The sequence below is a fragment of the Hevea brasiliensis genome, chromosome 2, assembly GCF_030052815.1.
Source record: "Hevea brasiliensis isolate MT/VB/25A 57/8 chromosome 2, ASM3005281v1, whole genome shotgun sequence".
In the NCBI taxonomy this organism is placed as follows: domain Eukaryota; kingdom Viridiplantae; phylum Streptophyta; class Magnoliopsida; order Malpighiales; family Euphorbiaceae; genus Hevea; species Hevea brasiliensis.
In genome coordinates, this window is record NC_079494.1 from 8,759,139 (window position 1) to 8,783,596 (window position 24,458).

The 24,458-nt window shown below is 32.8% G+C and overlaps 1 protein-coding gene across 7 annotated transcripts; it reads left to right on the top strand.

Moving 5' to 3' along the window:
• The first annotated feature begins 8,031 nt into the window (after window positions 1-8,031).
• LOC110639649 (protein DCL homolog, chloroplastic) lies at window positions 8,032-22,891 on the top strand. Of its 7 annotated transcripts, none has more exons than XR_002491946.2 (4): window positions 8,032-8,349; window positions 11,046-11,160; window positions 21,388-21,513; window positions 22,630-22,765. XR_002491946.2 is itself a non-coding variant. In XM_021790685.2 (3 exons), the coding sequence occupies exons 1-3, from the start codon at window positions 8,204-8,206 to the stop codon at window positions 22,772-22,774; spliced, it is 429 nt and encodes a 142-aa protein (XP_021646377.2). In that variant the 5' UTR covers window positions 8,032-8,203; the 3' UTR covers window positions 22,775-22,891. The 7 variants fall into 7 exon arrangements, 4 of the variants coding, with proteins under 4 accessions (XP_021646377.2, XP_021646379.2, XP_021646381.2 ...); XR_002491944.2 differs by having other exon boundaries at window positions 22,539-22,758; XR_002491945.2 differs by having other exon boundaries at window positions 22,607-22,748.
• Window positions 22,892-24,458: the final 1,567 nt, after the last annotated feature.

Here is a 24,458-nt window from a genome sequence, read left to right on the forward strand (position 1 = left end):
ATCACTAACTAGGTGGGGATATTGTTAAAAATATTAGTGATAGAAAAATTTGTCTCATTTCGAAAGAGTTATGTCTGTTCATTAAAAGGTATAAGTGAACAGATGTAATTGTTTTAAGAGATACAAAGTGAACGATTGTATTTATTCTAAGAGGTATAAGTGAACGGTTGTATCTGTTCTAAGAGGTATAAGTGAACGGTTGTATATGTTCTAAGAGGTATAAGTGAATAGAGGTAATTGTTCTAAGAGATACAAAGTGAACGGTTGTATCTGTTGTAAAAGGTATAAGTGAATAAATATAATTGTTCTAAGAGCTACAAAGTGAATGGTTGTATCTGTTATAAGAGGTAAGTGAATGGTTATATCTATTCTAAGAGGTATAAGTGAACGGTTGTAAATGTTCGAAGATATACAAATACTTTATCAAAAGCAGTTTGGAATAAAAATCTATTAACTTTTGTTTTTTGTCTCTTCTCTTCATTTTTATCTACAATTAACATTATTATTCTTTAATTTATTCTTAGGAAAATTTTGAAATTTCTTTTTAGATTTATATTTTAATTATTATCCTTGAGAGATCTGCCTAAAACTACCTAGCTGTAACATAGTGGGGGTTTTACTCTTTGTCAATTTCATTATATTGAGGGAAGCAACTACTCTATATGATATTTATTGTAAATTGACTGGAAATTTTAGTAGAATAATTGCTCAAATTGAGTGTGCTATTGCTATTGGTAGCTTAATATATGCTATGCATTGCACTACTCCTGATATTACTTTTGCAGTATGTAAATTGTCAAGATATACTAATAATCCCAGCGTGGAGTATTGGAAAGAAATTTCAAGGGTTTTTGGATATTTAAAAAAGGAATTATAAACTATAGATTATTCTGTGATAAATTTCCAATTGTGCTAAAACCATATAAAGAGTTGTATCCATGCAAAGAGTTGTGTCCCTTGGCCAAAAGATGTAACTAAATAAAAAGATGCAATTCTTCTTAATAGTTACATGTATGAAAAGATGAATTTATTGGCCAAAAGGTTGACACATTTTGAGTAGTAAATATAAGAGCCTTACAAGTCATTTGAAAGAAGTGACAAAAGGACAAATGAGTATGCATTTGTGTGTGTGTGCAAGTTTAGCTTGGTTCTTTATTGTTGGATACTCTCATTTTAAACAAGTTATGGAGCAATTTATTTCTGCAAATAAGGTACATATCTAGACTGTGAATTATTTATGTAGTTCATGTTATAAACATGTGATTATATGGTTGACTAGTGAAACAAATATGGTGGAGATCCTAGGGTTATACAAATGCCAATTGGATGAGTAGTACTAAGGATAATAAGTTAACCTTTGGTTGGGTGTCCACTTTAGGTGGAGGTTTTGTTTCTTGGGCATCGAAGAAACAAACTTGTATAACTCATTCTACGATAGAATCCGAATTTATAACTTTGGCGAATGTTGGTAAAGAAGCAGAATGACTGAGAAACTTATTATCGGATACTAAGTTATGGCCACAACCTGTGCCATCTATTTCTTTATATTGTGATAGTTAAATCATAATGGCTAAAGCTTTTAGTAAAATATACAATTGAAAGTATATACATATAAGCTTAAGATATGAAAATGTAAGACAATTAGTCTCTAATGGTGTTATTACCATATTTATATTAAATCCTATAATAATCTAGCAAATCCTTTAATAAAATAGCTCTCGAGAGTTATGATCATAAGTACATGTGCTGATTAGGATTTAGAATATTCCATTAAATTTACTACTGATAGGAACCCTACTTTATAGTATTATTACTAAATAAAATTTAAAGGATAATAACAAGTCTTTAGTTAATATTGTAATTAAGTACTTAGTGTACTAAGTTAATGGAATAAGGATGAGTATTTATACTCTTAATGAAGTTTAATATTAATACAAAAGAAACTTCACCTATATAAACATAGGAAGTGGTGCCGCTTTAATAAAAGTGAGAATAACTTTTGCAAATGTTCATGAAAATAGGAGGTAGCATAAGGCCATATTCGTGCTAAAATTTTAGTGAACTTTTTAAGTCGAACTAATTGATTTGTGTGTATAGTATTTCCGATTCTATTTAATAGGAATCTAGGTTTAAGCTAAGACCACAATGATTTCTTTAGAACTTTGAAGTACTTACACTAAGAAAAAGTTTAAATCGAAAGATACTTTTCATTGTGGATGAAACAATGGGATCTAACAATACAAGCTAAGTGGGGGATTGTTATAAATAGCTTGTATGTTAGACAGTATAGAGAGAAAGAATTCCTATATTGTTAAAACATAAGAAAGTGATGGAATGACAAGAGTGAAATATGTATAGAATTATGTATATATAATTCAATATATATTATTCTATTATGACACTTGGCACGTATATGTGTGAAATAAAATAATTATCTTCTTGTAATTTTTGTAAATAAATTACAAATAGATGTGTTTATTAATAAGTAGATATGTCTATTAACAAACAGACATTTCAATTCTATACAAACGGTCATGTCAATTCTATACAAGCAGTCACAATTGTTTGTATAGCTGTCTGTTAATAAACAGACATGTCTATTCTATACAAACAGTCACAGCTGTTTGTATAGGTGTCTGTTAATAAACAGACATGTCTATTTTATACAAAAAGTTACAACTATTTATATAGGTTTCTGTTAATAAACAGACATGTCTATTGCACAAACAGTTGTATCTATTGGAGATAGATAGATGTGTCTATCTAGTAAAGGTGCCATGATTTTTCATTCTTTATAAATATGGATGAGTTTTTCAATCTAAATATATACTATTTCTACTTCTTTTTCTTTTCTTCTAGTCTCTCTAAATTCGATTCGTATAAAGAGTTCTTAAGGGAAATCTTTAGGAGTTGCTGTCTACAGATTTTAGGCTTTATTGTATCCTGGAGGTATATTGCCATAACCTTGTAGCAATCTAGTGGGGGCAATTAATACCTTAAAAATAGTGATTCATCACGCCTCAAATCCTATTCTACACCCACTGCCTCAATAGAAGCAAGGAAGTCTACTAGAGAAGAGATCAAAAATCGCAAAAAGCAAGAGAAGAAACAGAAGGCAAAAATGAGAAAGAGAAAAAAAAATGAGGTATTTGTAAGAGAAAAAAGAAAAAAAAAAGATTTTTGAAATAAAAAATCACCAAAGTTTAATGACATAAAAAAAAAATTGCCTTCAACAGTTGTCTTTTCCATGATATAAAAAAAAATAAAAAATTTAATGACATTCTATCAATATCGAAGCAACCCAGCATATAAATTGCCTTCGACCATTGTCTAAGAGACATATCAATTCCCAATAACCAAATCCAACACTAGAGCTCTGCACAAGGAATCCAAGCGAGCAAACAATGCGTGAACCTGAAAGATTTGCAGAAACTCGAGGGGGGACTAATGATACTACTCGGCCAAATTATCCAACCTGACAGTCAATGTGTCAACATTCATAAATCTTGCTATCCGACGTGACAGTTAAAAGGTTAGAGCTCGTTTTAAATAGAGTGAGAGACTGCTCTTAAACCGAACAAGAATTAGCTCAGTCTAACTTTAGACCGAGCTATACTCGGTCTAAATTTATATTGAGCTATAACAAAGGAATCAATAGCATCAAGCCGAGAAAAACATAATCCAAATAGAAATAGCGTAAATTAAAGATAAAGTCAGATTTTTAGGAGATATTCTCGGTTTGAAAAATCCTATATTATTTCCGTAACAAAAGTAACAACTAAAATCCTCAAAAGCCTATAAATATCAAAAGAAGATTGAGAAGACAGGTATGTATATTCATCATCTCAAATATGTGATAATTCTTTTTTGCTCTTTTATAACTGATTTATTGACTTGAGTGCTGGAATGGTCGACTTTAAGGCCACCCACCTCACTTTTTCTTTGCTTGTAGATCTACATGGAATTGGGACTGGATCCTGAAGCTCATGATAGTATCACTAGCACGAAAAAGAAAACAGTATTATTAACTTCAAAATCCATAAAGTAGCGTTATATCCAACAACTCTCATCAAATAAGCAGGTGAAGCCTAGCCTCAATATCAACAACCAAGATACACTTATTGCGAGGATGTCTTTACTAAAAAGACATCTATCATCTTTAAATTTTTTCGGGCAATGATGAGAAGATGGTAAGGAAAGAAAATAAGACAATTTTTATTGGTAGTGTTTTTTTTTTTTGAAACCCACGAAATATTCTCATAGAATTCAAAAACAATTGTTATCTAACATCACCCTAAGTTAAACAATACATCAACAAAATTAAACATTTCTTCAAGTTCATCAAAACTGAAACCACTATTCTTGAATCATACTTGTTCTCTCCTTTAGTGGAAGAGGTGTTTATCCTTTTGCGATACTTGATGAAGCCAATTTCCTTGGCATTGCTACAGAAGCACTGTCTGCAACACATAAACCCATACTTTCAAATCAACCCATGGGGAATCCCACAAACATAGTAGGCACGAGAACCAGGCCCGTAGTTCTTGGGGTAAGAATTCCAAATGTTGGAGTGACCCATGACTAACGATTTGTTCTGAAGCCTTGAAACGCAGAGCAGCACGAGAGAGACAACAGAAAACCCTAAAATCGCAGAGCAATTGGTAGTACTTTGAATGCATTTATCCATTAAATTTTTATTGCAAGAGAAAGAGTATGGAGCTAGGAAATTTTCTTCGAGGGGCCAATGACATGTAGTAAATAAAAATAATATAAAAATATTAAAAGAATTTTTTTTATCAATAAAAAATCATACAAAATTTCTATAATAAATATAAGTAGAACAATATTATAATTTTGATTATTATACAACTTTATAACATAAAATATATTATTTAAAAAGTTGGTTAGAATTAAAGTATTCTATTTGAGACCACTGATTTTACCTAATTGTAAAGATAAAAATAAAATAATTTTTTAATTTGAATAAAGTAAAGGAGAGAAAGCTAAATGAGAGTAGAGATAAAGAAAAAACAAATTATATTGTACCCATAAAATAAGAGAGAGCAAAAATAAAAAATGAAAAATCTGATTTTAAATTATGTAGGAAATTATTGTATTGACTTGTATTTAACTTTTAAATAATAACTACCAATCAAATTTTAATTTATACATATTAAAGTTAAAATAATTCATTTTTAATTGAACCTTTTTATTTATTTAATGACAACAAATTAATTTTAAAATATCAATTTAAATCATAATTTATAAATTATAAATTATTAGAGAATCAATAAAAATTTTGAGGGCCAATTAACAAAACTAAAAATTTACTATTTCTATTTAATTTTTTATAAATAATAAGAGAAACTATTAATAAAAATTCAAATTTTGTACACATTAAAAATTTTAGTACCTGTTTCTGCCTCTTATGAGAAAAGAAATACCATCAAGTATGGGTGCACAAAGAAACCGAGAAACTGAACAATCCGATCAACTCGAATATATTCAAATCGAAATTAATTGTTTTATATATTTAAATATTGATTATGTTTTGAAAATAGATATAAATCGAATTTTTAATTTAAATTTCTGGTTGACATAACAAAAACTAAACCTAAAGCATGTGTGTTTATATATATAAAAGAGAAATTGATAAATAACTTTATTTTATTTTTTATTTTTATTTATTTTTGTTGAATAATACATCTTAAATTAATATTTTATTTTTCAATTAATATATAATAATATATAAATGAAAAAGGTGTAACAAAAATTGAATTATAAAAACAAAAAGAAAAATTAAAGCAAGTGAAAACTACCTAAACCGAGTCCAACCTACTTATTTTAAAAACTAAGCATATATAATCTTATAATTTAATTTATTAATTTTGATTTGAATAATATCAAAATAGACTTTTTTGAATTTGATTTGGCAAGATACGTTAAAGCTACCCAAACTGATCTATGTACACCCCCTGCCGCCAAGTGTGGGAGAATGCATCAAAAGCAAAAAGGAAAATGGTTGTCCTTCATGCTCGCCATCTTCCTGATGACAGCCTTTGTCATCTTTGTGCATCGCTGTGCCTGTGAATCAGTTTCAAATTGATGGGTCTTTCCTTGTAATATAGTTGTAGTAGCTGAAACATTTGAAGTAAAGATGACGGGGCAAGATAAAATGCAAATATGAAACTTTTTGTTCTTGGTTATTTAAAAAATATTAAAAATATTTTTAAAGTGTCTTTTAATGCCATGCCAACACATTTAAGGGTTATTTGATAATATTAACAGTTATAATAACTATTAGCTATTTTACTAACTATTAACTATTTATAGTTAGTTATTAGTAGTTAGTTATTTATATAATGATTTAAAGTAGAAATATTCTGTAAAAATAATTATTAGATTAACGGTTAAATTTAAAAATAGTGTTATCATCTTTTTTACCCTAGATAAAATACTCTCTCAATCTTTAAAAATTAGAATGGTAATATTTCATAAATTACTTTTTCAACTTCTAAAACCCAATAGGGTAACATTTCATAAATTATTCCTTCAACTTTTAAAACTTAGGAGGGTCACGTTTCGTGAACCACTCTCTCAATCTCTAAATACTAATATAAATATTATGTCATCAAACAATATAAATAAGAGAGATATCAAAATATTAATTGTTACCTTAAAAGTTATTGTTGAATAGAGCCTTAAACGACGTCAGCTAGTTTGTTAACAGTGTGGTAATATGAGAAATTATTTTATTACAAAGTAAATCTAAAAATTTAAAACAAAAATTGCACGAAACTAGAAAATATATATATTTCTTTAAAATTTTCCTAATTATAAATAATAATTATATATTTTATAAAATAATTATATATAAAATAAATATATTTACAACTTTACCAAATGTAATAACTAATACAAATGACTTTGTTTAAAGCAAGTTTATGGGCCTATTTAACGACCTTCCTTGCTTATGAATCTCTTCAATGAGCACTTGGGGCTATATATCAGCCTATTCATAAAGTTATTTAACAAGCTTGCTAGAAAGTTGTAAATGAATCTGACTTATAAGTCTGTTCAACAAATTAACTTGTGCACTTATAAACGAATTAACTTGTGCACTTATAAACGAATTAGCTTATAAGCATGTAAATGAATCCACTCACAAGTTTTAACAAATAGGGTATTAGTGAGCTCAAGTTTGATTCATTTATTAAACTAAGTTAAAAGTTAAATTCAAATTCAGCTCATTTAAAAATGAATAGTATTTGAGCTAAATTTTTATCAAGTCTAGTTGAGTCTCGAATAGGTCTGAGTGATTCAATTATTTATAGCTCTAGGAATGTTTACATTAAAAAACAACGCAAACGAGCAAGCTCAAATAATTCTAAAATAAAAAAAAAATAAAAAATCAAATTGAATTAATTGATTTGATTTGATATTTAATTATTTCGGTTTGATTCAAAACGGAACCAACCGTTTGGGCACCACTGGCTACGCTACCAACAATAGAGATAAGCAGGGGAGAGCAGTTTTCGATTTAAACTGAAAAATCAAACTGAATCGATTCAATTCGATTTAATTGGTTCGGTTTTAAAAGTCAATCGGTTCAGTTTGATTTATAATTTTGATAATTTCAGTTAATCGGTTCGGTTCCATTATTTTCATAAAAAATAAAAAACCAAACCGAACCAAAATTATTAATATATATAGGAAATCAAAGAAAATCAAATCGAATCGAATTGAATCGAAATCAAAGAAAACTAAACCGAACCTTAAGATTTTTGAGTTTTGATTTCTAATTTTTTTTGTTTTTATGTTTTATTATTTAGATTTAATGTTAAAAATATGAAATTTTATAAATTTCGGATTGATCGGTTTAAAACCGAATCGAACCGATATTTAATTCGATTTGATTTTCTCTTATTAATCAATTTGGTTCGGTTTTTAAAATTTTTAATTTTTGATTTTCGGTTTTATCGGTTCGGTTCGGTTCAAAACCGAACCGACCGTTTGCACACCCCTAGAGATAAGCTGGATCAAAATGGCTGCGCCTCTGCTTCTCAGGGGCATTCCGTTCCTTCCCCTACGGCTTGGCCGCCACAGCCTTGCCGCTGGAGCACGCTCGCCACTTCGGCACCCTTGAAGCTCCACGGCCGACTCGACTCGGCTGGACAAGCATGTATCCACTGCCGAAAAGACCATGGCAGTGTTGAGCGCTCGGGATCCCCCCTCGTACCAAAGGTGGGGTGATCCTGATTACCAGAAGTGGAAACAAATGGAAGGAGAGATTCTAAGAGATATAGAGGCCATTACTTGCCTCGCTAAAGAAATTCTCCACTCTGACAGGTTTCTATGCTCTACATTTTGCTTAAATTTGTAATCAAATTTAAATCGCATTTTGAGCCTTCTCTACTTGCTTTCAAGTACTTGTTTCTCCCTTTTCTGCCCCCATTTCACGTCTCTGCTGAGTTGAGAAGTGTTGCTCTGGTTCTACAGGGAAAGGTGTGGTAGCCTGCCCTAATAGCAAAAAGAGAAGAAAGTGCTGTCATTTTAGGAAGCCCAGCAGTAGGCATTCATTGCATTGAGGAGTGCTTCCTTTTTTAAGTCTAATTGCTGGGGTGATGGATTCACCAAGTTATGTATGCACAATACATGTGTTCGTGTGCAAACATGCATGTGCCGACTCACTGAGCTAAAATTAAAAAAGAATTGTGATATTCTTAAAAGTTATCACATTAATCAATCATCAAACTTACTATTTTTTTCCCTACTGTGTTTGCGTGATTGTTATCATTAATCCATTCTCTTCATAGCCACTGAAACTATAAGAAAGAAATGATAATCAGAAAATTTAGTCATTGCAAGAAGAAATGGTAGGGACTGAAAAATTTGAGGGAAAGTGAGTTTTTATATTGTGAAACTCAAGGGAACCCCTCTCTTTTGAGATTTTAACCTCATAATCAAAGGAAAAAAAAGAAATTTTGGGATCATCAATGAGATGCCGGTAAAACCTTGCTTAGAAGCTAAGTGAGCTCCTCTATTTTTTTTTTCTCTTATGTTGTTTTCAATCCTTATTGGGTGTTGAAAAACCGCAATGAAGTCATCAACATATGCTAAGAGTGTTTTTAGAGCCCAACGGCAAGTGTAATGAAAGTGAAGATTTTACTTCAACCTGTTGGAAGCTTCATTCAATTTCTGAAACCAGTTAACTAATGATCACAGCTGTTATGCATAGACCTGAACTAGTAGTCAAATAAGATGATACTAGGTCTCTTTGGATTTCCTGCAGATGGAGGACTGCTAACTATTTAATAGCATATTGGGGTTTGTCCCATCTTTTATTTTGGTATATTTTCTGTTTGGCTTTTAACATCCATCAATTAGTAGATATAATTTTAGATATTGCATTCAGTTTGCTGTTTGTTATTGGCAGTTCAATGATGTAAGTTGTAATAATTATCAAGGCAAGGGAAGTTTAAAGGTAATAGCAAAGTAGAAGCAATCTCGCTCCTCCATTACAATGTTCACTTGTTTAGCATCCAGTGAATGTTTAACAAGTGCTTGTGATGTAGAACTAATAGTTATGAGGGCATTTGGGGTGACAACAATTCTCAAATGGTGGAGAAACTAATTCTCAATTTATGTGCTCAAAATCAATAGTCAGTCGTAAAGAAATTGGTAAATATGTAGAGATTCTAAGCCTATTTATAGAGTTCTCTAACCCTAATTATATTAGTATTAAGAACCCTAATTCCAACTCTAATTAGGAATGACAAATCACACAACACTTCTAAATAAAATAAACTACTTCCTATATTTTTTCCTAAAATAAGTAGTCCTAATATCTCTAAGATTTTCTACATCAGCTTGCATGCGGGGAAGGTGTATTATTGGCTTAAGTTTTGTATTATATTGACGAGTGCTTGCTTTTTAAAGTCTAATTGCTGGGATGATGGATTCACCAAATTATTTGTGCACAATACATGTATTGGTTAATGTGCAAGAACACATGTTCACGCTCACTGAGCTAAGATTACAAGATTTTTGATATTCTTGAAAGTTATCACATTAATCATTCGTCACACTTAATAGTTATTTTTTTGGTACAGTGTCTGCATCACTAGTGTCATTAATTGATTTTCTTCATAGCCACTAAAGCTATGAGAAAGAAGTGATAGTTAGAAAATTTAGCCACTGAAAGAAGAAATGGTGGGGAATGAAAATTTTCAGGGAGAATGAGATTTTATAGAGAGAAACTCAGGGGAAACTCTCTTTTGAAGATTTATCCTCATAATCATAGGAAAAACATTTAGGATCATCTATTAGAAGCCGGCAGAACCTTGCTTAGAAGCCAGGTGAACTTTTGTTCTTATCTTATTTTCAATCCCAAGTATAATGAAATTGAAAATTTTACTTAAACCATTTGGAGCTTCATTCAATTTCTAAAGCCAGTTGTCTAGGGATCACAATTGTTGTGCATAGACCTGATATAGTGGTCAAATAAGATTGTAGTGGGTCTCTTTGGATTTCTTGCTGATGGAGGACTGCTAACTATTTAATAACATATTGGTGATTGTCCCATCTTTTATTGTGGTATGTTCTATTTTAGCTTTTAACTCCCATCATTTTGCTAGATATGACTTCTGACAGTTCATGTTATTAGCAGTTCAATGTTGTAATTGTAATATTTATAAAAGCAGGGGAAAGCTTAAAGGTAATAGTAGAGCCGAGGCATTCTGGCTCCTTCATTATAATGTTCACTTATTTAGTGTTCAATGAATGCTTTTCAAGTGCTTGCATAAGGGGAAAGGTGTTTTATGGGCTTAAGTTTGTGTTGTGGGATTGGATTCTTAGCCTTGATAAATCGATTGAAGTGCATCCAACAAAACCCAAGCTGTTAATTATGTCTGCATGAGTGCATGATGAAATGGCCCATGCATTATTGCAAAAATGAAATGCTCTTGTTGGATTTTGAGCATTTATTGGTCAATTTCGAGGGCTATGAAAATTCATTTCCATTTGGCCAATTCTCTTGCTTCCAGATATTTGGATGGAGAACATCTAACAGCCGAAGATGAGAAAGCTGTGGTAGAGAACGTTCTCATTTACCATCCAAACTCTGAAGATAAAATTGGATGTGGGCTTGGCTCAATAATGGTAAGCATCAGTTTGCATTATTTATATTGGAGTTCTCAATGTTTGACACGTCATTGCAATCTACTTCACTTACTTTTGTGTTATTGAGCATTTCTCTTTGCAGCTGTAATCTGGAATTACACATAATCTCAGTTTGCTTTTAGATCAATATACAAGCTTCATGAAGATATGGTATCCAATTGAGTCTTCTCCCAATTAGAACTTTGGCTATTTAGAATTTCCATGTAGTTTTTCTTGTTGTGATTGCTTACCCTGGTGGGTACCCATTATGTTTGCTAAAGGGCACTAGTGGGAAATATATGTACACATGTGCACACACACACACATCATTGTGTTTGTAACTGATTGTAGGCTGATTTACTTGCTTCTTACTTAAAAATGAAGATTTTAACATTCTGCATCATCAAAACATCCAAGTATCCCATATTTCTTGGTCATAATACTCGAGATTTTTTTCCCCTTTGTAGGCTATTGGATTTAAGTTTTTGGCTTCTAGTTACGTTATTGGTTATTGTCCTGGAAATGGAATGCATTTACCATTTAGGGATGGGCATTCAGTTGGTGTGGTCTGAAATTCTGTGATACATAAATTAATTGAAATTAACTTATAATAGAAGTGAAACAAACTGAATTAGATTTATATGAATCAATGTGCATGGTTTATTCAGCTTTTAGGTTTCTTGGACTGCATATATATATATGTTTGACACAACTGCTTCCAGGATCTATTTAATCAACAGGAAAAGCATGCTCACATGAACAGAATGAAAAACAAAACATGAATGAAAATGTAAACAGTTTAGTTAACAGTAAATAAACCTCAGGACATCGGCAAATGTTCGTAGATATGGAACAGAAGAATTTATACTTACAGAAAAGTTTTGTATTTTATTGAATTTTGAAGGAGTTAGAGAGAAGGTATAGTGATTACAAGAAAAGAGATACAATGGTGCTCAACACATGAGCTTCCTAAAACAAACAGAGGTTTCTTTAGTAGAGTTATGTTAAACTCTTTCCAAGACTCTGTCTTCAGTTTGGCTCCCCCTTAAATGAAGAAAAATTCCCCTTTTAAAGAAGTCCGAATTGTAGTTTTGTCATTTTGAAAATCACTGTGCAGTTCGCGAGTGCTATCTGGGAGCATCTTCTGCTGGAATTTTGAAAATCGCTGTGTAGTCCGTGAGTGCTTGATGGAAGCATCTGTTGCAAAGCTGAAAAGGTCACATGCAATTACTGTTGTGGTAACTGACAGGGAACAATAATTCTATTTTTTTTATAGAGTTCACATGCAGTTACTATTTTAGAGTGTCGGTAAGTGTTGCCAACCGTACAGAATAGGGTACAAAATTTTTTTTGAATCTTTTCCCCTTTTTTTTGTACTTTTTTTTAGGAAGAAGAACGTTTGATTGGAGAAAAGATTCCGTAATAGTCATCTTCATTTTCATCATTGAGGTCGATAATGAGTTGTGAATCTGAATCTGTTACAAATGAATCAGACCTACTATGTAGAAGTTGTTTTATAATTACGAAGTATTCTTCTTCTGTTTTGGCTGCTACAAGCTTGGCTGAAGTATGAGATTTTTGGGCTAAGAAGTTTGAATTTGAACTTGATGGTCTTGGCAGAAGATTTTGGTTTTTGAGCCAATTTTGAATAGTTGGTTTTAAAATTTCTATGGGACATTGAAGGAGTCCCACCATTTTATCTTGAATCTTCTGGCGAGGATATTGATACCGTCTTGTTGATGGTATTCAAGAGACCAAATAAGGACTTAAGGTAGGAAAATTTTGTACAGAAAAAGAAAATGGGTGAGAATCGTTTTTCTTTTTTTAAGGGTTTATAATGTTGTTTGAACAGGATGAAATTTTTTGAGATTTCTGGGGTTAATAGGTTTGGAACAGCTCTAAAGTAACTCCACCATTGAACAAACCAGGAAGGGATTTTTGTAGGATCAATATTGATTTTGAAATAGAACAATAAAGAATGGCTATGCTTATGATTTTGCACGAGAAAAGTATTAAACTAAGCTTGTTGATAATTCCAGTAATTGAAGGATGAACAATGATTTAATTTGGTTTTGAAACTGACGAAAAAAGTTTTGGATTTTGAAAGGTATTGACCCCAATCTGTAGGTTGAAGGATTTTTTGTATCTAGTACGTTGAATATGCTGGGTCAATATGGGTTTTATCAAGGAAAAAGTGTTTAAATTTGGCTAACTCGGTTACTTCAAGAATTGCTATGTAGTAAGGTTGGGTTTTTGTCAAATCCTATGGTTTAAAATGCCAACTTTGGGAAGGAAAATTTTTGAAATTGCTTTAGAGGGGTTTTTATGGAAAAATTCATGAAATTTTTTAAATTACTACAACGGGGTTTTTATGAAAAAATTCATTCTCTATAGTCAATATGTCTTGAAAATGAGATTTCAAAGAATATTTAGAAACTATTTTTGTAAGTTTTGTCTAAGACAAAACGATTGAGAGTTGTTTGAAAAAATATTTTGAGAAAGTGTTTTTTGAAAAGAACTTTCTCCTTTCTCCAATGATGTGGAAACAGGTTTAGAAGGTATACTTTTTTGGTTTTGTAGAGTCTGCACTTGTGAGAAGAAGTTCTAGAGATTTGGATAGTGATTTAACCTACCACATACAAAAAATTTTTCACCCTGCAGATTGGGGTCAAGACTTTTCAAAATCCAATACTTTTCCTGCCAGTTTCAAAACTAAATTAAATCACTGCTCATCCTTCAATTACTGGGATTATCAACAAGCTTGGTTTAATACTTTTCTCATGAAAAATCATAAGCATAACCATTCTTAGTTGTTCTATTTCAAAACTAATATCGATCCTACAAAAATCTCTTCCTGGTTTGTTCAATGTTGAAATTACTTTGGGACTATTTCAGACCTGTTAACCTTAGAAGTGTCTTAGAAAGTTTTATTCTGTTCAAACAACATTATAAACTCTCAGTAAAAGAAAAATAGTTCTCACTCCTTTTCCTTTTCTATACAAAATTCTGTCTATATTGGGTCCTTATTTAGTTTTTTGAATACCATCAATAAGACGATATCAATATCCTTGCTACTCCTTCAATGTCCAGGAGAAAATTTTAAAACTAGCTGTTCAAGATTAGCACAAAAATAAAAACCTTCTGCTAGGACCATCAAGTTCAAATTCAAACTTCTTAGCCTAGTAATCTTATGCTTCAGCCATACTTGCAGCAGCCAAAACAGAAAAAGAATACTTTGCAATTATAAAACAGCTTCTACAAGGTAGGTTTGATTCGTCTGTAGCAGATTCAGAACCATCATCAACCTCAATAATGAAGATGACTGTTATAGAATCTTTTCTTCAATTAGACATTCTTCTCTTTGAAAAAAAAAATGCAAAAAAAAAAAGAAAGATACAAAAAAATTTTTTGACCCTATTTTGTCAGTTGGCAATCAGTAACTACACGTGAACTCTACAAAAAGTTAGAAATACTATTCCCTATCAGTTGCCACAACATTAATTGCATGTGACCTTTTCAGCTTTGTACCAAATGCTTCCATCAAGCACTTATGGATTGCATAGCGATTTTCAAAATTCCAAGCAGAAGATGCTCCCAGATAGCACTCACGGACTGCACAGTGATTTTCAAATTTACAAAACTACCATTCGGACTTCTTTAAAAGGGGAATTTTTCTTCATTTAAGAGGAAGCCAAACTGAAGACACAGTCTTGGAAAGAGTTTAACATAACTCTGCTAAAGAAACCTCCGTTAGCTTTAGGAAGCTCATGTGCTGAGCACCATTGTATCTCTTTTCTTGTTATCATTATACCTTCTCTGTATCTCCTTTAAAATTCAATAAAATACAAAATTTTTCTGCAAGTACAAATTTTTCTTCTATATCTATGAACATTTGTCGATGTCCTAAGGTTTATTTACATTTTCATGCTTTTCCTTTTGATTAAATAAATCATGGGAGTAGTGTTTGTGTATGTGTATATATATTTTTTATTTTTTTAATTAGGTGCCTTTGAGTTGGACTTCCAGTTTTGTACCCTAAAATTTATGCCAAAAAAAGAAATAATTTTAGATAATAAATTCAGTTAATTTGGTTTTAAATTTCAGGAATTTTCACATTTTTCAGTATATGGGGAACTTAAAAAATGAGTCGACATAAAATATTTTCCTAATAAAAAAGGAAACTGTCATTTTTTAAAAAAATGACTTCATCTTTTCAAAAAAAAGAAGTTATTTTCCGGATTATGACAATTTTATTAAAATGTGCAAGCACTTATACATACATAACATAAACACTTATCATTAGTTTAACACTGCAAACAAATAATAGAATATTTTTATGGAAAACATTTTCTTAGAAAACAATTTTCATGGATAATATTTTTCATATACAAGTCATTTTTCGCAAAACAAACAGAGTTTAAATGTGTTATCCATTGTATTATTAGCTACTTCGATTGGTGTTACAAGCCTAGAATATAAAGGTCACTTCTAATGCTCTTAGCCACACCCTTTTATTTGATCATATTTGTTTTAATCAGGATTGTAGTCAATTAAATGTGATATGGTTAGAAATAATTGAGCTAGGATAAGATGACATGTGTATCCAATCTACAACCTTTCAAAACACCTGACGGCTCAATTTTAGAGAAAGAACTAGTTGACTCACTGAAAACTTGGTCAGAAGTTGAGAAATATTAGACATGATTTTTAAATTCTATCTTAACAACCAACCTCACACTTTGGGAACTTTACTCCATCTAAAGGAAAGCCTAAATTATTCTATAGCATAAATTATTCTATCTTGAGCTCGGATCATTGGAGCATTAATGATAGATTTGATAGTTAGTGTGATAACACGATAGCAAGAAAATGTGATAAATAAAACATGCTTGTTTTGGCTAAAAGGGCATCATTATCGTATTGTCTGACACTAACTAGATTACTATTGATATAATAATGATAGCGGAACTGAATGACTTTGACCATGCTTCCTCCCATGCTAGACCCAAATCACAAGGAAACACATGTTAGGGGTGTGGTTGGTCAACTACCACCTTCCAGGAAACGAGGGACACCCGTTCCAACCAACTCGCCACTCTAGCAAGTATAAATAGACGAAAAGTAACCCTGTAAAATGGGTTCTCTCTCCATCTCTCTCTCTCTTGGTCAATAATATTGTCCATCGAGTCATTGACTTAATCATTAGAGGTCCCTCGACAGGGAAACTCCACCCCGCCATAAAATCTTTTCTATATTCAAGTAGAAAAGGTTTCACGTGGCAAAATCTCGTGATCAATGAATTTTTGACTTGTATCATTTTCGAGCTATATGTGGGAAACGCGATAATGGTTCATTTTTTCTCAAAATCTAACACTTGCTCTTAAAATAATAATAACCATGTCAAAATCTATAGAATCCCATGGAAAAAAATCATGTGAGTCCATCATCACCCATAACCCTCACCCCTTAAAACACCAAAAAGAATCATAAACCAAGGTGATCATGAAACAACCACGACATAAGATGAGCATGCTACTCCTAGTCGTTCAAACGAACCACTAGGCATTGACTTTGACCTTATGAATACACTCGTCACCAACAAATGATACAAGACCAAATGCAACAACTAACTCCCTTTACCGAAGAGGTGGAAGCGATGGTGCTTGAAAATTATCTCGTAGAGGAATACTGGAGAAAGGATACCCTATCCCAAAACAGGAAAGAAGCTATTAAGTTATCCCTCAAAACGACAAACTACTCAATGATCAGAGAGAAATTATGTAGAAGATTGTATGCTATGCCATGGCTAAAGTTTTTGACACAAGTTGAAGCTAACTACACCGTGCGATAAATAATAAGGTCTATGGTACACATATAGGGGAAAAAAGCACTAGTGGCTAAAATGATTAGGCAAGATTTCTATTAGTCCACTATGAAACATGATGCAGTGTCTCTTGTAAGAAAATGTGACACTTGCCAACAATTTGCTAAAATAAGCAAGATGTTTGCTGTAGACTAAATTCCTATTTTCAACCCCTAGTCATTTGTGCAAGGGGGATAAATTTACTAGGGCATTCCAAAAAACAACAGGACAAAGAAAATTCATTGTTGTGGTAGTAGATTTACTTCACTAGGTGTATAGAAGCAGAGGCCGTAACTATCATCATAGCTATAAAGGTCACCGCCTTTTGTAAAAATATAGTTTGCCAATTTGGTGCTCCCAAAGTAGTAATCATTAATAGTGGTAGACAATTATAACAAATAGTTTAGGGACTTGTGTAACAACTTACACATTAGTTTAAGGTTTGCATCAGTATCTCACCCATAGACCAATGGTTTAGCAGAGTGACAAACTGAGCAATCCTACAAGGATTAGAAAAGGTGGAAAAGGCAAGGGAAAATTGAGCTGATGAGTTGTCAAGCATCCTATGGAGATACAAAACCACCCCTCGAGAACCAACTTGTGAAATTCCTTTTCAGCTAGCATTCGGAATCAATGCAACTATCCCCATTGAAATTGATATGCCAAGTTATTGAGTCCAATTTGCAGAGAAAGGGATCAATGATGCTAAGCTAAGAATCAACTTGGACCTTCTTGAAGAGTTTAGAGAAGAGATAATTTTACGAGTTGCAACTTACTAGCAAGGGGTAGTTGGATATTACAACTCTTGAGTAAAAAAACCAATTCTTGAAAGGAGGAAACTTCGTGCTAAGAAAGCATGTTGCCACAAGAAAAATTTAAGGAAGAGGTATACTAGTGCCCAGTTGGGATAACCCATTTAGGGTTAAGAAGATAGTGGGGCCATGCACATATGCGTTAGAAGTCTCTTAGGCAAACAATTACACCATCCTTGGAATATATAGCATTTGAAATTTTACTATATTGTAAAGTACCCCTCATAAAATCAATAAAATCCCTAGTGCGTCATTTTAATGCTACATTTTTTTTATCGCATTTCCAATTATATTACATTCATATAGTCAATGGATATATATATATATATATATATATATATATATATATATATATATATATATATATATATATAAAGTGTGAATTCATGAATGAATGTTGATTTACAATTAAAATGGCTTGGAAGCTAGCTAAAAAAGAAAATTAGGGCCAAATGTGAATACAAACCTTTAGACTCATAAAAAGTTGCCGATCTAAATCCCCCAAAGATGCCAAAGAGTCAAGGTGAATCAAGACAATTACCCATGAATAATTGTCTGTTCACACATCATATCTCTAAGAGGAGGAAATTATTCCCATGACCAAAATTTGACTCATAAAGGGTTGCCTACATAAACCCCAAAAGCAACAGAGTCGAGGTGAATCTAGACCATGGTTTTAAATAATGGCCGTTATGTTATGTAATGACTATTATTTACCAGTTTTTCAAGGGGCCGTTACCCTTTACCTTATTATTGAAAGGCAGATAACTGTTACATAACAATAACGGCCGTTATCTCAATAATTCAGTTGACAAAAAGCACATGCATGCAATATTTTCTTTAGTTTTTTTCATTCTCTGTGCGTTCTGGCCTTTCAATTACTATTTCTATCACATTTTTCTCAAAATTTCACCTAAACTTCCCTTTTTTTTTTACAAATCTTTCACTTATTCTTTTTGAAGGTAAGATCATCAAATATTTCTATTCTCCACAACTACTTTTTTGTTTGATATTAGGTTTTGTTGTTAAATTTATTGTATGGAGCATTGGTTTACTCGATCTGTAGGTTTATGTGATTTTTTTCTAATTTGAATTATTTTCATAATTAATTTTAGTAAAACATATTGTTAATAACATCTGATTTGATGTATTTTTGCTTATTATATAGTTGTACATTTTATTTTTACTTGTATCTATCAATATCTACTCATTTTATGAACTCTGTAATTTTTTGAAAAAAAATTTGCATAATGCAAGTCCGTTACCGTTATATTATGGCTGTTATAGGCCTGTTTCCATTATCCTTAACCGTGACCACGAACGCAGCCGCGATCGCAATTTAAAACTATGATCTGGACTCTCACCCAAAGAAAATTGTTGATTTGGACATAAATTGAATGCATATCTCTATGAGGAAGAGACTATCCCCATAGCTAAAATCAAATCCACAATTTAATTAAGAACCCAATAGCTAAAGTGAAAAAAACTCTTAACGCAATTCTCAATTACTTTATTCTAAAAGCAAAGAAAATTTAGTGTATAATAAAAAGCGATCACAAGAACTTGCTATGATCTAATTACCTTGATAAAAGTTAAAGTATTCTCCAACTGAATTACCATAGATTGGTCAAGCAGTTTAACTTAAACAATCAGAGGAAGGAAAGATATTTTCACTACTTCTTACAGAATAGAAACTAAAAAAAAAAAAGCAAAAAAGGGGAAGAAAAGATAAAAACTTCACCATGCCAATTAGCCAAGTTAGAAGAATGACGATGATAAGATCTCTCATATAGAGTATCGAGTTTTTAAGAATCGTCTTCTGAGGGATAACTCCTTCTTCCCCTTTAAGATGACTAGAGACCTTAGCAATTGGTACTCCCTGGCCTTCCTCTTCCTCAAGAATGACAAAGTTGGTAGATGGATGAGAATCAACTAGAGGATCATCTGTTGTGGGATCAGCACAAGGCACTTTGTTGGTTTGGATATTAGCCAGGGCTTCAATTCTCGTAAACTCAGACAAGTCTAAGCTAAGATATTTCACATGAATTTCACCTTGGCAAGTTTCCTAACCATAGTTGAGGTATTCTCCACCGGAATCTACAACCATTTTTTTATACGCATCTAATTGGATCCATTCATCAATTTTCTTCTGCAAATTTTCCTTCCAAGTTTGGTAATCTCGTCCAAATGGCGTTACAAGCCCATCGAGTATGAAGGTCACTTCCAATGCTCTCAGCTAAACCCTTTTATTTGATCATATTTGAATTAATCGGGATTGTAGTCAATCAAATGTGATATGGTTAGAAATAATCAAGTCAGGATAAGACATGTGTATCCAATTGACCTCTCAAAATATTTGAAGCTCCGACTTAAGATAAAGAAGAACCAGTTGACTTGCTTACTAATAACTCGGGTTGGAAGTTGAGAATATTAGACTTGAATTCTTAAAGTCTATCTTAACAACTGACCCCACACTTTGGGAACTTTATTCCATCCAAAAGAAAGCCTAAACTATTCTATCTCGAGCCTGGATCACTGGGGCATTTGTGATAGATTTGACAGTTAACATGATAACACAATAGCAAGAAACTGTAATAAATGAGCTGTGCTTGTTGTAACTGAAAGGGCATCATTACGTAATTATCCAACGTTAACCAGACTACTGTAGATACAGTAATGACAGAGGAATTCAATGGCTCTAGCTATACCTCCTCCTATGCTATACCCAAATCAAAAGGAAACAAATGTTAGGGGTTTGGTTGGTCAACTACTGCCTTCCAAGAAACAAGGGACATCTGTTCCAAGCACCACGCCACGCCAACTACCAACAGGTATAAGTAGACGAAAAGTAAACCCTGAAAAGGGGGAAAGGGGGGTAGGGGGGCTCTCTCCACCTTTTTTTTTTTCTTTCTTTTTTTTTTAATCTCTATCTCTTTTTTTTAGTTGATAACATTTTCCATCAAGTCACTGACTTAATCATCAGAGGTCTCTTGGCGGGGAAAACACCACCATGCCATTGCCTCTTTTTTGTATTCAGATACAAAAAGTTCCATGTGGCAGGATCTCACAGTCAATGTATTTCTGACTTGTATCAAAATGATTTGAAAAGTTGAGCATTGATCTATTCCAGCTAAAAGTTAGGAAAACAACTCAGAATGTGCAAAGACATTTTGGTGAATAATTAAAATTTCTTAATATAAATTTTCCCATTGATAGTTGCAAGTACAAAATTGGAAGGGGATTGGAATGGGGAGATGTGGTGTGGTAACTCTTGCACATTACTTGGTGGTATGCAACTATGCATGATCAGCAAATATTCTTTTCTCGATTATTTGGCTTATGGTTTATAATTTTCAAATTCATGAAGAAAATTTTTTCATTAGTTGATTGATTCATCATAGTTCATTTAAATTTTAAAGCATTTATGGATTCTGTTAATCATAAAAATTACTTCTATTATATTTTGTATTTCTAATAATTGTCTTCCTTCCTTATCCTGCAATTCCATATCATATGTGCCTTGACATTTGCATGTACATTTCAATTTTGAAGTTGAAGCATAACTGCACAAGTGATTAGACTTCAGAGGGAGGAGTCAACAGAGTCTGTATGTGAGACAATTGAATCCTGCTTCTATATATCCTTGACTGTTAAAAATGCTGCAAACTCTTCTAAAAGGTAGCAGCATGCCTTTTTATTTTCTTGAATCCATTATTTATTATTCTCTTCATAATTTATAATTATGTTAAATGGCAGGTCACTCTATGCGTGCATAATTTCATGTTGGCTATATACTGTGACTTGGCTTTCTCAAAACATTTGCTCTTCTTTTCCTTTTTTTTTTTTTTCCCTTCCTTTTGGCCTAGAGATTGAGTACAAAAATACATTATAATCATGTTACTTACAACTAGAAACTGACCTAAACTAAAGTACATTTGCAAACCAAACACAAAAAATAAAATAATTATGATACAACCAGCCCATAGTGGGATATGCACTGGGGACCTCATGGTTCCTGGGCCAACCTTGGCTAGTTTTACCACTAGACCAAAAAATCATTGGCAAAACATTTGCTTTGTCAATATAATAATTTAGCACAAATCATGTGTTAGACATGTCCAACCCTGAGAGTTGAAATTGGCTTATGAGTTATGAGATAGTGGTTTCAGGTCAGCATTGCTCAGGCAATTGCATGACAGCTAGTAATTCTGATTGATAACTAGGTTTGATTCTTCTTACTTGACTTTTATGGTTCTTTGTATTTTGAATTTTCCCATGATAGGACATGTTTGTTTTCCCCCTTTAATTCTTTTAACTAAATTAAAGAGCCAGACAAAATAGACAGATATATCATCTCACAGATTTTGTTGGTTTTCTTCACATGCAGCCTCTTGTCTGAGAGATTTGTTGGGTTTTTGGCCCACATATGCTTGGTATATGGATTGGTAGATAATATATTTTGACTGGTGCTGCCCTCATTTATCTTTGTCACATGGAATATATTTTTCTTAATTCTTTATTTTGCCTTCTCTCTTTTAGATTTGTTGGTAGAATGCATTTGTGTAAACGGAACTGATAACTAACTTTGTTGTTACTTAAATTAAAATTCCAGCTGTTACAACTAGAATTTAAATCACTCACTATGGTCTTGTTCTTTTGCATGTTTGAACTCTGCGCTGGATGAACGCATGATGTTTTAACAGGTACAGTTTTTCTATTTCTGTTGGTCTATAAGAAAACTGGTAGGTTGCCTAACTTCTCCTTCTGCAAGGTTGATCGCCACCCCAAATTTAGACATTCAAGATGCCTATTTGTTGTGAGAACTGATGGTGGATGGATAGACTTCTATCAGAAGTGCCTGCGAGCATATATTCGAGACAAGTACCCAACGTATGCAGAAAGATTTATTCGAGAGCATTTGAAGCGTGGCAGTGGATGATTTGCATCTAAATTGATGCCTACATTTGAACTAAGTTACAATTTTGACATTGGTAGAGATGATTCTGATACAAATATTTTAAATATTTGCATATGGGCAGAGAATTTTCTGTTGGTATTAGTGGCCAATAAACATCCTACATCCCTAACAAAATGTCAATGTAGTAGATAATCCTTGACTAGCACTTCCAAGTTTTGTTAGCAATGAGGACAAAGAAAATGATTGCAAGTGGAACTCTACTTTGTTGACTTGCATCTCTATTTGTTGGCTTTGCTTATAGTGATCATGAAGCAGGAATAATCTTTTCCCAAATCCTAGGACCCTCATTTTATTTATGTATGGGAACTTTTGCGTCAAACATGTCAAGAACGTGTTTACACACCTATAGAAAAATGTGCTGGTCTAGCCAAAAAGGAGAATGCGACTGCACGAGGTTCACAGGCCAATTATGTCTACCAGTGAAAAGGCCATGGTAGAGAGAGCCACAGGCCGGTTCTGGGAGGAGGGTCTTGAATCAGACCGCAGGTGACTGGTTTTGGTGGTGTGAGGACGTTTTCGGTTTGATCTGGATTGAGTCAATTCGAAAGTTCATTTTTTTTTGGTAAAAAAGGCCTGGTTCAAGGAAGAGGAAACTCAAACGACCCTTTCCCAAGATGGTTTCAGTCTGGTTAAGGCCTGTGAACTGTGGATCAGTTTAGATCTTGCATTTGACTGGGTTAATTTCAGTCAAATTCTGAATCCAAATCAAACCATGACCATGCTCAGGCCATGGTAATAGTCGACAAGCACAAGAGCCCAAGATACAAGGCATTCTAATGTGATGTTCCTTTCAATTTTAGGATGTCTCTGGTGCCGACTTGTGATTTTATTTTGACCATATGATCTTGTGGCCTTTTTGCTCAAAGTGTCGCATCAAATTGTTAGAAGTCTTTGTTGCAAAAAAGACTGGATGCCTAGAACCAGCAACAGTCGTCCTGTATGGTGCCTAAGTGAATAATAAATCTTGTGATTTTTAACCGAGTAGGTCTCTAATAAGAGGGCGAGTAGCCTTGCAGTGGTTGGGGGCTAAATTGTAGTGGTCAGAATAGTCAAGCCCAGCTGGAGCAGGGCAAGTTTGGCAGTTGGGTTTTTCTGGGCTTCTATTGGGAAGAACGATGGAGAGCTGTCATTGGCCATCTCTGAAACGTCCACACAGTGTGCTTGATTTGGTAGACATTGATCTCTCCCTTTTCTGTTGGTTGGTTTCGAGTAGTCAAAGCACGCGTGGTACAGGAAACAGCATCAACAAGTGAAGTATGCAAATCTTGGCAGTGCATGCCGAATACCCATATAAAGGATTGATATTTCTATGAAGTTAAAAGAATATGCATGATATTTGCATATGTCATCTAGAATTTCATTGGGTTGGAACATTCTTGAGAGAGGAAATTTACAGGCAGTGATTAACTCCTGGTGTCTGCATCTGTTAGCTTCTAGTAAGAGTGGTCACGGGTGGGCTGTACCACTCCTTGACAAATGTTGGAAAATTAATTGTTTAGTTTCGGAACTACAAAAGCTAAGCCTTATTGCCCTGCCAGACTGGTTGTGTTATTTATGTGAATTTGGTTTGGTTTTGGATGTTTTTATAAATTCGAATTATTACACAGCTCGAAAAGTTTTACACTGTAATTGAATTGAATATTCT